Source organism: Dipodomys spectabilis, unplaced genomic scaffold, assembly GCF_019054845.1.
Source record: "Dipodomys spectabilis isolate Male_0828 unplaced genomic scaffold, ASM1905484v1 ptg000140l, whole genome shotgun sequence".
Classification (NCBI taxonomy): Eukaryota; Metazoa; Chordata; class Mammalia; order Rodentia; family Heteromyidae; genus Dipodomys; species Dipodomys spectabilis.
Window position 1 is genome coordinate 36787833 of NW_024870817.1, and position 16254 is coordinate 36804086.

At 37.6% G+C, this 16254-nt stretch overlaps 1 protein-coding gene across 6 annotated transcripts in view; it reads left to right on the plus strand.

Annotated features, from left to right (window-relative positions):
- The window catches only part of Pde4d (phosphodiesterase 4D), a 1402687-nt gene extending 1389122 nt beyond the window's left edge, over positions 1–13565 (plus strand). For all 6 annotated transcript variants that reach the window (XM_042690975.1, XM_042690977.1, XM_042690976.1 and 3 more), the window contains 4 exons: positions 6199–6353; positions 7211–7333; positions 7890–8072; positions 8925–13565. In XM_042690975.1, coding sequence (XP_042546909.1) covers positions 6199–6353; positions 7211–7333; positions 7890–8072; positions 8925–9338 — 875 coding nt within the window. In that variant the 3' untranslated portion in view covers positions 9339–13565. The remainder of the gene's footprint in view (positions 1–6198; positions 6354–7210; positions 7334–7889; positions 8073–8924) is intronic.
- Positions 13566–16254: the final 2689 nt, after the last annotated feature.

Here is a 16254-nt window from a genome sequence, read left to right on the forward strand (position 1 = left end):
TTATACATTTCACCAACGGTGTGCCATTTCTTCATACTCTTGTCAGGCATTTTAACAATTTTAAATTTGATTGGTAAAATGTTTGAATTTGCTTTTATTTGTAGAGCTCTTTCCAAAGTTACAACATTACTACCTCCATTATTTAAAAAAGCATCCTGTAGGTAATAAGTGATTTAAAACAAGTTCTTTTAAATCTACTTACTGTAGATTATTAAGCACATTCTATTTACAACAAATGAGGAAAACTGTGCAACCTCCAGAAAGTTTATACATTTTCACCAACGGTGTGCCATTTCTTCATACTCTTGTCAGGCATTTTAACAATTTTAAATTTGATTGGTAAAATGTTTGAATTTGCTTTTATTTGTAGAGCTCTTTCCAAAGTTACAACATTACTACCTCCATTATTTAAAAAAGCATCCTGTAGGTAATAAGTGATTTAAAACAAGTTCTTTTAAATCTACTTACTGTAGATTATTAAGCACATTCTATTTACAACAAATGAGGAAAACTGTGCAACCTATGTTTCTTTAGGTGTGGCTTACCTTGCTTAATATAATTTTTTCCAAGTCTTTCCATTTCTTTAAGAATGGGGCAATATCATTCTTTCTTAATCCATATATATGTATATGTGCATATATATGTATATATATACATATACATGTATATATATACATATATATACATATATATATCATGTGTATCTTGCTGATTTGGTTACTCCTGAGAACTATACAAACTATACAGCTTTGATACTGAGAGTGGTGTTAGAGGAACAGAATTTTAAGGATTAGTTTTTTAAAATTTGAGTCAAGGGTTCTGGAGTGGGCTGTCTAAACTGATTGACTTGAAAACAAGGATGACTATTTGCAGTAGTAAAGAGAACACTGACAGGGAATGCTGTGAACTATTTATAAAGATACCCAAAATATCTGCCTTAATCATTCATTTGTAAGATGTAAGAAGCTGAGTGATCCTAAATAGGATATTTTGAAACATTTTGAGAAAGTGCCAGCACAGAATGACATTGGTTGGTTATTCCTAATGTCATTGGAGTAAGTTGTGAAAGAATAAGAGGAGCCCAGGCATTGGGATTCCCAGGTCAAGCTCCGCATTATAAATGGCTTAGTGCTTGTAGGTATATCAGGAGGGAGAGCCTTTCTCTTGAAGTTGAGGGCTGGGCTGGAGTTGCTGAAAAGTAAAGGCAGAAGCACCACTCATGATTGGCTAAGTTACAGTGAATTCTCAGCTTTCAAGAATCACTGCTGTTACAGGCATTGATTGGAAAATAAAACAAAGTAAAATTCAAGCCATTTCTACCATAGTGAAATTTCATGTGGGTCATGTTGACTTATCCCTTCTGAGGTGAAGGGTAAAGTCATTGTATCTGGTTCCTCCTACAATCAAGTTAGAGGCAAAGCTTAGCAGGAATGTTTGATTTTTGAGGTAACATACTCCTCATTAGGATGTGTTACTTTGCCCATTTACTGAAGATCTGTTAGTTTTGAGTAGAGCCAAGAACAACTCTGCAACCATCCGATTCAGCAGAGCCACTGGTTCTTCAAGTCCTAGTAGCAGAGAGGGCTGTTGGTCCATAGATGTTGTACGACATAGATTTTTAAAACTTTGGAGCAAGGCCCTGATACCATCTTTTGGCCTGCTACTTTTGGCCACCTTAGTAGATAATGAGCATAAAATACTAGATAACCTGAAAGACTTATTATGAATAAGGTGTTACTGACCCACAAGACATAATGACGAGCCTCCACAGAAACACTCTACCATCAAATAGAAATGAGAGACACAGATACGGGCTCATGTAGATTGGAAGGGACAAGTTATGTAAAGAAGTTATTCAAACACCGATGATCCTCTATTTTGCCTTCTCTCTCCCTGGCTGTATCTGTGGTCTTATGGGAGAAAACCTGTTTCATATATGGCATACAACATGCAGCACTCAGGTGTGGCCACATACAGAACTGTTCTGCCTCTCTGTGACAGAGGTGAAGGGAAATCTTACTGGCACAAAGAACCTTGGACAGTGACCTTTCTGGTAACACTTTGCTTAGAAGAAGGAATAGCTAGGATATATGATTATATACTGATTTATGGACTGTAGCCACTGGTTTGACTTGACAGTCAATGACGTGGAAGTAACATGTTTTGAAAATGGGTGACATCAGTGCTCCTGGTTCTTAGGTAAGACTTACACACTGCCCACTCCCTTCCCAATTCTCAGGCCTTCACACTGGAGCTGAAATTTATTACTGGTGTTTCTGGTTTTCTGGGTTGCAGATATGACACTCTTGTCCTCCACAACTGTCTGAACCAATTCCTGTAAGAGCATATGATGGTATTGATCACATGTACTCTCTGTAGTAAAATATGCAGTGGTCCTAACACCCAGATGAAAAGGACTCAGAAGAGGGAGAGAGGGACCTATAAATAGAGTCTTCCTATCATCATTAATAGTGTTATGTTGAGCATATTTAATTTATTCTTGATAGCCATGGGGAGTTTTTACAACAGAGAATGATTGGGCCATATGTAATAAAACAATGGCTTTCAGTTTGTAAAAGGTATGCATGGTTCCTTAATGAACTAGAGGATGGCAAGATAGTTAGTACTGTGTACCAGGCAGTGGATGGGTTGTGATTATCATAGTCTACTTCACTATTAGTGAAGGTTGTCTAAAGGTTGTCGAAAGCATCTGTAATATTAATATGAGATGCAGTTTATAGCAACTGCTTGTTAGTATTGGCCCTACTGCTTACCAGCTAGGAGACACCGGCAGGGTTACTTCTTTCCGTCAGGCTCATGTTTTCCTTTGTAAAAGGCTACAGCAGGAAAATCTTGCTAAGAGAGTTGTGAGGACAAAATGAGATAGTCCATACAAGCCTGGCACAATGCTTGGCACTTAAATCCTCTAACCATGAAACCTTAGCATATCCTGTTCTTCTATATGTTTTATAAGTTAAGGAGAAATGAAGAAGGGAGATAGCCAAGCATATTCAATTAATATTTTTACTTGTATAAAGAGGCTCAAGTCTCCGAGTAGGTAGGAGGACTTGGAGAGAGACCAGTGAAGATTTGAGGGGAGCTAATGAGAGGTGAGGTGAATGTGGGGACCGCCCAGTGAGGGTTCAGTCATCCAGGGGCTGACCAGTTCTGTCTGTGGAAATCAGGAAAGGAATAACGAATTTGCAAAAATTCTTTTAAAAAGGTGAGGAATAAGAGGAAAGAGTAATGGAGGAACTACATTTGATCTGAATGCATTTATATGCATTATGGAAGTGGCACCATGAAACCCATTTGTATAATTAACATACACTAATTTTAAATTTTTTTAAAGTAAAACTTCACAAAAGGTGATTTTTACTCAGCTTGAAAACGAAAGGGTTTTAAAAATCAGTATGTAAGACAGCCTCTCCGTCCTCAGAGTGTGACAGTGAACTTCAAGCAGTCCACCTGTTATGTATTGTTAGATTAGCATCTTTGATAAAAATCAGAAGAGCTGCAGAATGTACCTACCCTTTTAGATATGATAATACACCTTCAGTCTTAAAGTAGGGTAGAAAGTTAAATGACTACTCTGAAATTCTGTTTCTTAAATACTTCTGCCTGTTCATTTAAAAATTGACCATCACTGCCAGCCCTTAGTGATAGCCTCAGAGATTGAAAAGGCTGGAGAGGCCCACCAGTCCAGGAAGAAATCGTTCCAGGGCCTTTTTGGCTGTTTTGGCTTTTCCTTAAATGTCAAGAGATAACTTCTTTCCAAGGCAAGGTTAGCCAGTGCCCTTGACACCCGCCCTACACCACGGGCCATGCTTACATTGAATAGAACTGAGTCTCACACAGCACATGGCCTTCTTCCCTGAAGTAGTGGCTCCTCTGATCATTCATCCCTTGCATTTTCTCTAAAGGACATGTAAACATTAAGTTAATGTTTTTGTAAGGATAAGTCAATTCTTATGTTAACACCCTTTACCACCTTCATTTTTACTCCCTTAAAAGCACCCTGATTGATTAATTCAACATTATTTCTCCAGTCAGAAAACATTATATATGTGCTAACTATATATGTGCTAACATATATATGTGCTAACTATAAACTTTTACAGACTATTGTTTATAAGTAAAGCTTCATGCTTTACTTTCCCATGCTGGATAAGCACGGGAATGACAAAACAAAACAAAAAAATCACAACTATTTGGCCAGGTACTACCTTAAAAAATATGAACAAAATTAGCTTATCCAGAAACAAAACAAAGCAATAAGACCTACACCCCCCCATCCCGCTACAGCTCTACACATCTGCATTCCTATAACTGAAAACAAAACTTTAGATGTGCTAATTCTTCCATGTATAGTTCAGGCAAAGGGTGGACCAATTCAGCAGTGAAACCCACTAGACACTATATTGGAAATGATAAGCTATGCAACTTGTGGCAGTGGGTGGGGGGAGTCAGGAGGGGAAAACCTGGGAGACAATGAAGGAGGGTGACACTGTTCAAAAGGAAATGTACTCACTACCTGACTTATTTAACGAACCCCTTTGTACACCACCTTTACAATAAAATTGTTAAAAATCTAAAAAAGAACAAAAAAGATCTTAGGATCTCCCTGTTGAGGTATGTCTTGAGCCACTCTTATCATACCTAGCTGCTTAAGCAGTTGGTGAGCAGAACTGGACATTTCTTAGAAGAGATCTTCAGTTGTATTTTCAGTGCATTAGTCAGAAACATAATCAAATGCATGTCCTTTAGTCTTTACAAATGATTTATGTGGAAACAGAATAAAGCAGTATTTTTTAATGGCTAGTTTGTAGATCTGGGTGTGCTATTTAAAGGACTAGAGAAGAAACTGTATCTCTTCCTGCCTTTAATGCACAGGTCCAGGGCAGTATGAGCAAGAGCCAGAATCTCCACCATGGGGCACATAGGCAACTGAATACAGTATCTATGTATGAAGCCATGAGCAAGCAGGCAGGAATCACAATTCATACGTAAAGAGTGACTGCTAGATGCATAAGAAAGGAAATGGAGGGGGGAATATAGCTTAGAATATCGGAGCTATTCTGGGAAAGAGTAAGAAAAGCAGTATGATCAAATCTAATATTGTTCCATGTTTCACACTGTTCTTGAATCTGTTCTGAAAACAAATCTCTCTGCATCCTTGATGCTCACATTGCAAATTGCAAGGTAGTAATTCATTGTTACCAGACTATACACCTTATACGCTGGACATTTTTCAGATGCTATGAATAATTTGATGTTCTCAGCCAGCCATTAGTACATATCTATAATTGAGGAAAGTCTGGGAAAAAGCTATGAGATCCATTACCAGAAACAAGCTGGCACATAACTGTCATCCCATATATTCAGAAAATGGAGATAGGAGATTCCAGTCAGAAGCAAGTACTGACTAAAACACTAACATAAACAAACTGAGCTGGGTGTGAGTAGCTAAATCCTATAGCCCTAGCTACTCAGGACACTGAAATTTGAGGATCACAGTTCAAAGCCAGCCTGGGGAAGAAGAGTCCATGAGACTCCTATCTCCAGTTAACCACCAAATAGCCAGAAGTGGAGCTGTCTCGAGTGGTAGAGCACTAGCCTTGAAAAGCATCACCCAGGGCTTGTGTTAACCCCAGGACTAGCACAAAAAACAGATAAATGAAAAACTAAACCAGCCAAAAGACTGGAGTAGGGCTCCAGTGGTAAAGCCCTTGAGCATGAAGCACTGAGTTCAATCTGCAGTATTGCAAAATAATAATTCTAATAGTAATTTCTTAGTCTACTCAGTTTCTGGCAGATCTTGAAAAGATGTTAATGTTCATCTGTTCTACTTTTTTCACTTCAGAAAAAAATATTTTCTGAGAAATCTCACAGTCAAATGACTTTCTACTATCAGTAACATTGGTGTTTACTTCTATGGTCCCAGTGTTTTGTCTCTTCTTCTTTTATCCAATATACTCTCCTAAATATTGTCATGTAATGGTACAGGAAGTAGAGTCTGGGGAACATTGTGTCTTCAACCCAAGGTATGATGGAATGTGGGAGTTCGTTGTTTCTAAGACAGGCTCACAATGCAATCTACACTAGCCCTAAGTAGCCATTCTCCTGCCTCAGCCTCAGTTAATTTTCTCACAACACTTCTAATTAAACAGCACTGGTGACTTTCTATTTTTCTTTCAGATTCTGAACTTGCCTTGATGTACAACGACTCCTCTGTCTTAGAAAACCATCATTTGGCTGTGGGCTTTAAGTTGCTACAGGAAGAAAACTGTGACATTTTCCAAAATTTGACCAAAAAACAAAGACAATCCTTAAGGAAAATGGTCATTGACATTGTAAGTAGCTGATTAAAATAAAACTAAAGAATTGTTACTGGGCACCAGTGGCTCACACCTGTAATTCTAGCTACTCAGGAGGCTGAGATCTGAGGATCTCAAAGTTCAAAGCCAGCCTGGCAGAAAAGTCTATGAGTCTCTTATCTTCAAAACACAACTCATAAAACCAGAAATGGTGCCGTGGCTTAAATGATAGAGTGCTTTAGCATTGAGCTGAAGAGCTGAGGGACAGTGCCCAGGCCCAGAGTTCAAGCCCCACAACCAACCAAAAAAAAAGAATTGTGTTGCCAGGTGCCAGTGGCTCACACTTGTAATCCTAGCTACTGAATAGGCTAAGATCTGAGGATTGTGGTTTGAAGCAGCCCAGGCAGGAAAGTCTGTGAGACTATTATCTCCATTTATCCACCAGAAAACTGGAAGTGGCCTGTGGCTCAAAGTGGTAGAGCATTAGACTTGAGCACAAAAGCTCAGGACAGCCCCTGAGTTCAAGCACCATGACCACCACCACCAACAAAAACCCTAATTGTATTGCAAGGATTTTTGTTCTTGTTGCTGCTTGCTTGTTTTAATGGCCCAATAAATACTTTCTAGTCCATAGAAACAAACAAAAAAAACCCAACACGGAAAATGTGATGATTATGGCGATGTTTCCAGCTGTACTTTTTTTTTTAACCATGAAAATGGTTCTCAGTGTTGTGTTGTACCTGGGCTTTCAGAAAAGTTAACAGTTAAAAAAAAAAGACTCTGCCCTAAGTAGAGTAATTTCCACACACTTTCATTAGAAGTCAGGGTACTTTTATTCTCACTTTCTGACAGGAAAATTAATTAACTTAACAAATTGTTCTTTGTTCCTTAAGGTTCTTGCGACAGATATGTCCAAACACATGAATCTGCTGGCTGATTTGAAAACTATGGTTGAAACTAAGAAAGTGACAAGTTCTGGGGTTCTCCTTCTTGATAATTATTCTGATAGGATTCAGGTAAATCATTGATTGATGTGTGTGTGTGTGTGTGTGTGTGTGTGTGTGTGTGATTGATTGATGTGTGTGTGTGTGTGTGTGTGTGTGTGTGTGTGTGTGTGTGTGTGTGTGTGTGTGTGTGTGTGTGGCCCCATGTAGAGAAATACATTATTTCTCCCATCTTGCATTTTTAGAAACTATAGGCAGGATTGCTAAACACATTCTTAATCCTGACAACAAATTATTTAATTTCTTATTGGTATTTTTATTTGTCTGTACATTTTTAAAAAACACAAAAACTTAACACCCCATAAAGCCCTCTACATAGTTAACCCTGAATTTAATCAACTAGGCACATAAAGGTTCTCTTTTGATACTTAGATGACTTAAAAGTGGCATAATTTGTAACTATTAATATAAGTGTGAACCACACGCAGGCACACCATGGTTGGGCTCTTTGGATATATCTTGCACTATGCATATTTTTAGGTGTCACAGTCAACTCATGTGAATTCCTAGATTTTTTTTTTAAACTGAGGAGCAGGTGCTGAGTAAAGAATGCCTCCATCTATTTCAGGTCCTTCAGAATATGGTGCACTGTGCAGATCTCAGCAACCCCACGAAGCCTCTGCAGCTGTACCGCCAGTGGACAGACCGGATAATGGAGGAGTTCTTCCGCCAAGGAGACCGGGAAAGAGAGCGCGGCATGGAGATCAGCCCCATGTGTGACAAGCACAACGCATCTGTGGAAAAATCACAGGTAACGTATGATGCATGAGGTATGGAGAGAGAACAGAGTTACAGCTAAGTGCAGCATTTGGTTCCTTTGTAGTAGCAATCTTAACAAATATCTGGGGAAAGAGTCTGAAGTTTGGTTTTGACGAGTTCAATTTCACCTAATTTAGGATCCAGAACCCATCAGTCTTATGATTTGTATCTATACACAAGAATGTCATGCATATATTCTTATGATATTATATTTGTTTATGATGATCATAGTCATGTAGTATATTCATATAGTGAAAGTACTTATTTCATTTATCTGGACTTTTCCTACAAATTGACCATTAGTAAGGTCCAGGATCCATAGCCCACTGTGTAAGTGGAAATTTTTTCATGATTAACTTATGTGCTCGCGTGCACGTGTGTGTGTGTGTGTGTGTGTGTGTGTGTGTGTGTGTGTGTGTTGGTATGGGGCTTGACTCAGGGCCTAGGCACTGTCCCTTAGCTTTTTCTCTCAAAGCTGGTGCTCTAGCACTTGAGCCAAAACACCACTTCTGGCTTGTTAGTGGTCAATTGGAGATAAGACCCTGTTGGTCTTTAATGTCCTGGCTAGCTTCAAACCTTAATCCTCAATCTCAACCTCCTAAGTAGTTAATGAGCCATTAGGGCCCACCTAAGTAAACACCCTTGAACTAAGGATTCTAGTAAGTAATTTTTACCAGCTAGTAACAATAGTTTTATATGATCTGTTGCCTCAAATAAGGACTATTTTACCAAACTAAGGTCAATAGTGTTCCATTCAGTGTTGTATTTGTGAGCCATGATCTAGTTAACCTTTTCCATTTTTTTCTTAGTCCCATTTCTGTTTTGTTTTTTTTTTTTTAACTAGGTGGGCTTCATAGACTATATTGTTCATCCACTCTGGGAGACGTGGGCAGACCTCGTACATCCTGATGCCCAGGACATTTTGGACACTTTGGAGGACAATCGGGAGTGGTACCAGAGCACAATCCCTCAGAGCCCCTCTCCTGCACCTGATGATCAAGAAGAGGGCCGGCAGGGTCAAACTGAGAAATTCCAGTTTGAACTAACTTTAGAGGAAGACGGCGAGTCAGACACGGAAAAGGATAGTGGAAGTCAAGTGGAAGAAGACACTAGCTGCAGTGACTCCAAGACTCTGTGTACACAGGACTCAGAGTCTACTGAAATTCCCCTTGATGAACAGGTAGAAGAGGAGGCAGTAGCAGAAGAAGAAAGCCAGCCAGAAGTTTGTGTCATAGATGACTCTTCTCCTGATACGTAACAGTGCAAAGACTCTCACACCTTTTTGTTTTGTTTTGTTTTGTTTTTAAGTAGAAAAAAATCATTGTTTCCAAAGTGCATGTCACATGCCACAACCATGGTCACACCTCACTGTCATCTGCCAGGACCTTTGCTGAACAAAACTGACCTTGACTACTCAGTCTGGCGCTCAGGAATATTGTAACCAATTCTTTTCACCTTCCCATGTCTGGAGAGCAAGGGGGACATCTTCATAAGCAGCATTTTAACCTGATTTCAGCTTCATAGAGCTGACAAAGCAGATAAAATCAACTCCAAAATGTTTGTAAGGGAATGTGGCTCATCAGGCAGCCCAAAAGTGGAAAAGACTTGGGGTTCCTTTTCTCATTTGTGTGTTACATTTTCAGAAATAAGGCATTTCACAGGTGGAGTGAACTCAATTAATAAAGCAACAACAACAACAAAATGTCTTGAAGGGGACACAGCATGAATCTGTTCCCAGAAGGAGTATGAGCCACAGGAATTGCATAATTTTCTAATTTCAAGTCTTCCTGATACGTGACTGAATAGTGTGGTTCAGTGAGCTACACTCACCTCTACATTTTGTATGATATGTAAAACAGATTTTTTGTAGAGCTTACTTTTATTATTAAATGTATTGAGGTATTATATTTAAAAAAAAAAAAACTCTGTTCAGAACTTCATCTGCCACTGGTTATTTTTTTCTAAGGAGTAACTTGCAAGTTTTCAGTACAAACCTGTGCTACACTGGATAAATCTAATTTACGAATTTTACCTGCACCTTTACAGTTCATAGCAATTAACTGATTTGTAGTGATTCATTGTTTTATATACCAATGACTTCCATATTTTAAGACAAAAAAAACCTTATGTTGCAGGAAACCCTGTTTGTAAGTCTTTGCTTACTTGCTTTTTATTTCACTATTTCCTAGTCAACAGAGTTGCTCTCTACCAATGTCTTTCTTCACAGTGTCCAAAGTGAATATTCTGTAATATTTTGATGTGCATTATGTCAAATGTGTCTTAAGTCTCATAGAAACTCAATCATCAGTTGGTGTCTGAATCAAATGGAAGATGTGTAAATACCCAGTAGCTAACACAGTCTGTCTTTTTTAGGTATTTTCCCACCTACTGTCTTCTGATGACTTTTTGCTGTGTCAAGAGGCATGCATTTCACCAGTGCATGTCTTTGTAATAACCTACACATTTCTCATCTGTATTTTTTAATAGTCTGTTATAGTGAGAAAAGCATTTTCCCTTCATGCAGCTTTATTATTTAATGTGTGCTTGAACTAATATCCATGCCCACTTGGTGGCATCTTACCAAGTATGTCACCACCGTTCTTATTGATGATACAGTCAAGTCAGGGTTAGCATTCATTTCTACCATGCAGTTGTATGTCATGACTAGCTTTTACTCTGAATTACAGAAAAAATTAACAGCTAGCTAGGTGATTTTTGTAAAGTCCTCAAAGAATATATTAACAAACACCAGTACTCTTCTCTCATTTCTGTGACTTCACCATTGGATTTAGAACTACATGAGGAATAATTCAGGGAAGAGATTGGAAGTATAGCAGCTACTCTTTCTTAGTGGATAGCTGTGTAACATGTAGGAATTGCTTTATCACTTATCTTTGACCCATAGGCATGTTGTGTGGGGTGGAACTATTTCTAAAAACACAGTAAGGGGAGAGCAATTAATGCCAGCAACACCAGAGGCCTGGTCATGTGATACAGTATAATGTTGGGCTGGTCAAATGGTTCTGCCTAAAGATTGGAGCTCACTCTCAACTGATTTCAGCACCAGAACTATACTGGCATTTTGGAGAAAAATCATTTATATAGAGACTTCTGAGGACTACTAATAATCCTCAGGCACAGAATTGATCCACAGTGAACACAGTTCCCAATTCCAGTCTTCAGAAATCCAACAGCTGTTCCTTTGTTAGAGAAATTATTTCTCAGATCTTTTACTTGGTCCAGAATCAGATTCTACTGATTAATTATAGGGTTTCCACACACTTTCCCTTTTAAAGATCAAACAGAGCAATCTTTCAGATAGAAGCCTATGTCTGACCAAATGGTTTCACAAGAACACCTGGGACCTTGCTTCTCTTTGTATTCGTCCTGAGGGGCGGTCTAGAAGGAAAGACAGAGTCTAGGACTTACCCCTCTTTCCAAATTGTGCTCATTTCCTTCCCCACCCTATACTTGGTGTTTGCCCCCCACAGAGTGCCTGGAATCTTTATAATGAAAAAAATTTAAAGCAGCAATATGTCATAAACGAAACCTGAAAAGTTTGTAACTGCACTAATGGAAGCTTTTTTTCCAGTTTGCTGGCTTTTAATGGTACCATGTTGTAACACCCATCAATGGACAATCAAATTGCAGGAAAACACCGTAAGATCCAAGATTTAAGGACTAATGCATGATTCAGTCTGCTTACCCTCTTCCTTCTCTCCCCCTTTGCACTCTCTTCCAGCCCTGTGCTCACCAAAGTGTGCTTCACAGGTACACACTGCTGAAAAACATACATCCTTATCCAAATAGCTTTACATTTCCTAAAATGCCATAAGAAAATGTAATATCTGGGTACGGAATAAGGGGGCAAGTCCCAAGTTTGCATAAGACAAGTACATTTCAGCTTGCAAGTTACTGAACACAAAAAATGCTATTTGGATTTTGTTTCACATCAGTTAAAAGTTACAAGAAAATAATGTAGATAGAATTAATTGCAGACAAGGAAAGAAAAAAAAACTTGAATGAAGTGGATTTTACAGAAAGCTTTATGATAATTTTTGAATGCATTATTTATTTTTTTCTGCCATGCATTTTTTCTCACCAAATGACCTTACCTGTAATACAGTCTTGTTTGTCTGTTTACAACCATGTATTTATTGCAATGTACATACTGTAATGTTAATTGTAAATTATCAGTTCTTATTAAAACATCGTCCTGTGATGGGATGGTGTTGATATATTTGGAAACTCTTGGTGAGAGAATGAATGGTGTGTATACATACTCCTTGTACATTTTTCTTTTCTTCTGTAATATAGTCTTGTCACTTTAGAGCTTGTTTATGGAAGATTCAAGAAAACTATAAAATACATAAAGATATATAAATTTAAATAACATAGCTGCAGGTCTTTGGTCCCAGGGCTGTGCCTTAACTTTAACCAGTATTTTCTTCTCTTTTGCTGCATTTCAAACTAAGGTCATGGTAGGCTAGGGCTGAGCATTATATATCCAAACTTTAAAATGATTGGATTTCTGGCAGTTGCTAGGTTTGACAAAACCCATAGATCACCTCTGAAGGATCATGTGACCCTTTTAAGATATAAGCTTTAAAATACTTCTTGCCAACGAGTGATCTTGCGTGGATGGTGACTTTTTCCAGCTGTCAAGCAGGAGCTACCTTTGCTTTTTACTTTCAAACATGACTGTGGGAATACTCCTGTCCAATGATTATAGAAAGGCCCTTTGTTTTCTAGGGATCACAGGAAATGGAACTTGTTTGGAACTAGAGTCAACTCATCTTGGTTTATCTGCTCACCAACTTTCTATCATGTAAAGAAGCTGTACATTATGAAAAAGCTCATTGGTTTATTTCTTGAATTTTTCTCTTAAGAACAACCGAATTTCCAAATGTATGTAAATCCATTTATTTCAACACTAAGTTATCTATGTTGCCAGTTCACATAAGTAACTCTTCTCTAAAACATGATTCTGTAAAACATGCATTCATTTAGCATTTTTAAAAATTTACATTTTCACAGTGGTCAGCTCCTGACAGCCATGGAAAATTCTGAGTAAATAGTGTGGAAATCACTTCTTACTGCTGCTCAGCCCTTGGGACATGTGACGTCAGTGAAAGGAAGGATACTTTTCTAGGAAAAATGAGCCTCCTATTATTTTATTTTATTTTGACACAAACTGTAGATTTTAGCAGCCCTGGCCCAAAGGAATTTGATTACTTTTGTTTTAAACAGTATAAATGGGACACTACAATTACAAAATACATCCTTACTGATTTTATTTTTTTTAATTTTTATTTCTTTGGATATGTTTTCAGAGTGGTAAATTGTGTGTGAGCATTACAAATGATGATTCTTTTAGTAGTTTCTTAGCCTCTCTTACAGCCCATGGGGATAGTACTGTACATCGATACCTTCCTATGAAATTTTTATATGCAATGAAAATAAAAGCATGGGTTGATTCTGCCTATTTATGATTTGGTCTTTTATAAACAAAAGATGGTTGGTTTCAATTGTAATGCAATAAGCACATATTTCAAAAAGTAATGAACATTGACAAAATGAGATTACATCATAAATTTGTATGGATACTTATAAGCTGGTGAATCCAAGTTATGTTGCAATATTAAAAAAATCTCCAAATAACTTATGTGGCCTATAAGATCAAACACGGTTTTCTAAACTGGTGTAGGAAGGGACTTTCCCCATTTAATTGAATTATTTGATACAGTGAAAGTTATTCAGACATTTAACAGGTACTTGTCAGAAACCTACTCTGTAAACTATAAGCGTCTAAGGATTCAACAGTTAAATGAAACATAGTTGTTATCAAGAAGATTATAGTCTGAAGGGGACAAAGGAATTAAATGTCCAATGCATGTATCATTAGAGTTTTGCTCAACGTAGTGAAAAAGCTCAGTGCTGTGATCAAGAAGGAACCTGAACTTGACCATTATGAAAGACCAGAGAAAGCTTGCTGGAAAAAAAAATGATTTGAGACTCAGCCTTAAGGACAATAATAGGTCTTTAAGGGAAAAGATGATAGGGACAGAAAGGGGTTTCCACCACGGGAAAATTCTCTGATGTTCAAATGAGTTTGAAATTGAAGGAGGGCTTGCAGTGCCTAGAGATATGAGAGCATTTCTAATTATCCTGTGTAAAACAGCACTCCTGCCCCATTACTTGATCTCACCTCGTTTTCTTTCCATCAAAAACTGATAAGCACATTTGCCAATATTTTGTCTGTCTCTCCCTGCAGGAGCAACTCCCAAGAGAACTAGATCTTTGCCTGCTAGAATATTACTAGCACTTAAAACTAGTCTTGAGATATAATAGATTCTTGTACTGTGATGCATATGACCACAAAGTTGGCAACGATTATGCAGTCATGCCTTAGTGTCCATGTAGCCATGCATGATTGGTACCGGCAGGGAAACACATTCTAAGGATGCACAAATTGCTTATATGTAACTATGGGGCAATTTTATATAATTTGAGAATATTCTCATGTACTTTAAATTCTCTCTATATTACTTGCAAACTCAGTACAAGGAAAAGTTAGTATATGGTACAGACATAATTGTTTTCTGAATTCTTTTTGTTTAATTTTTTTGTGGGGGGGGGGTAGTGGAGGAAAGAAACCCTGTGCTTGGGACTGTCCCTCTTCTTTTTTCTTTTTGGCAATAAGGCTATTTTCTATTATAAGGTAGTTTGACAGCCTTTATGACATTCTTGATGGTTCTTTATATCTAAAGATATGTTGTGCCAATGTCACTATCTGAGTTCTTTTATCTAAGATCAGAGTTTTAATATTTTTTTACTTATTCAATAAATGTGACAAATAGGTGATACATTAAAAGACATAATTAATCAATTCAAAAATAACCCAAAACAACGCAAACAATAGATGGATATTATTTTTTATCCTATCTGCTATTCTTCTTCTGATTGGAGAATTGAGTCCATAATATTTAGGGTTATTTTAGAGAGATGTGTCATGTTTCCTGCCATTTTCTCTATTTCCTATATTTTGCTTTTTTCCTCTTCCTGTGTCTACTAAATTGATGTAATAATTTTTGTCTGATGTGTTTCTTTGATTTTGATCTTGTTTCCTGAATCTTTTTGATCCATGATTGACTAAATCCACACATGCAGAATTCTTGGATGCAAAGGATGAGCATGATGATGTTCTGATAATGACATTTTGTGATCTTGGTTCTTTTTAACCTGATACTATAAAAATATTATTCCAGTTGTTTTATGTTTGGTAGTCTTGGATAAAGACAGTTTTGAGTTTTTAACCTGTTGATGAAAACCTGTTTGTTTGTTGCTCACAAACACTGTCTTTTATATGAATGAAAACCAAACTTTTCTCCTTATAAATGAAAGGGAAGGGCATGGTGGTACAGTGCATATAACCCCAGCATTTGAAAGTCTGAGCAGGAACATCACAAGGTCAAGGCCCCTTTGAGCTACGTAAAGACTTTTTTGCAAAGAAAAACTAAAGTATAAATTTAATCCCCAGATAATGCTCAAACCATAGCCAACAGATTATGGATAATTAAACAGAATAATGTTAGTCACTGCACTATTTTCTCCAGCCGTGACAAAGAATAGTTACCATACCCAAGAGGTGTCCAGTGTGTGCCTTCCAGGAAATACTTAAAGTCACATTCTCTTTCCAAGGCCCATGACTCTAAACTGATAAATGATTGGACAAAAGAACCTGTTCTCCTCCTTTCCCTACTTAGTCTACATCCTTTCCCTTAGTCTACATCCCCATGCAACTAATTTGTTTGTGTTGAGTCAACTCAAGTTCACATTTCTGACTAATCTCTGGTCTTTTTTCCTATACTGCGCAGGTTTGGACCCACAGCAGCAAAATCTCACAAACTCCTAAACCTATTGCCGACAATACTTTTCCTAGTTTCCATTTTTTTTCTATTTGCTGATTTCAATGCTGGTTTTTTCCAAACTTTTCTCATGTCTCCAACTATTTAATGTCAAATTCAGTGTAAGGGATACAAATTTTAGTCATGAATTTGGGTGTATAGGAAATACTACTTTCCTTTTAATTCTTTTGAGTTGTGTTCTTACTTTGTCAACCTGATGGAAATTTCCATCTCTATTGTTATTGGAACATTTTCTCCCCTCCTTCT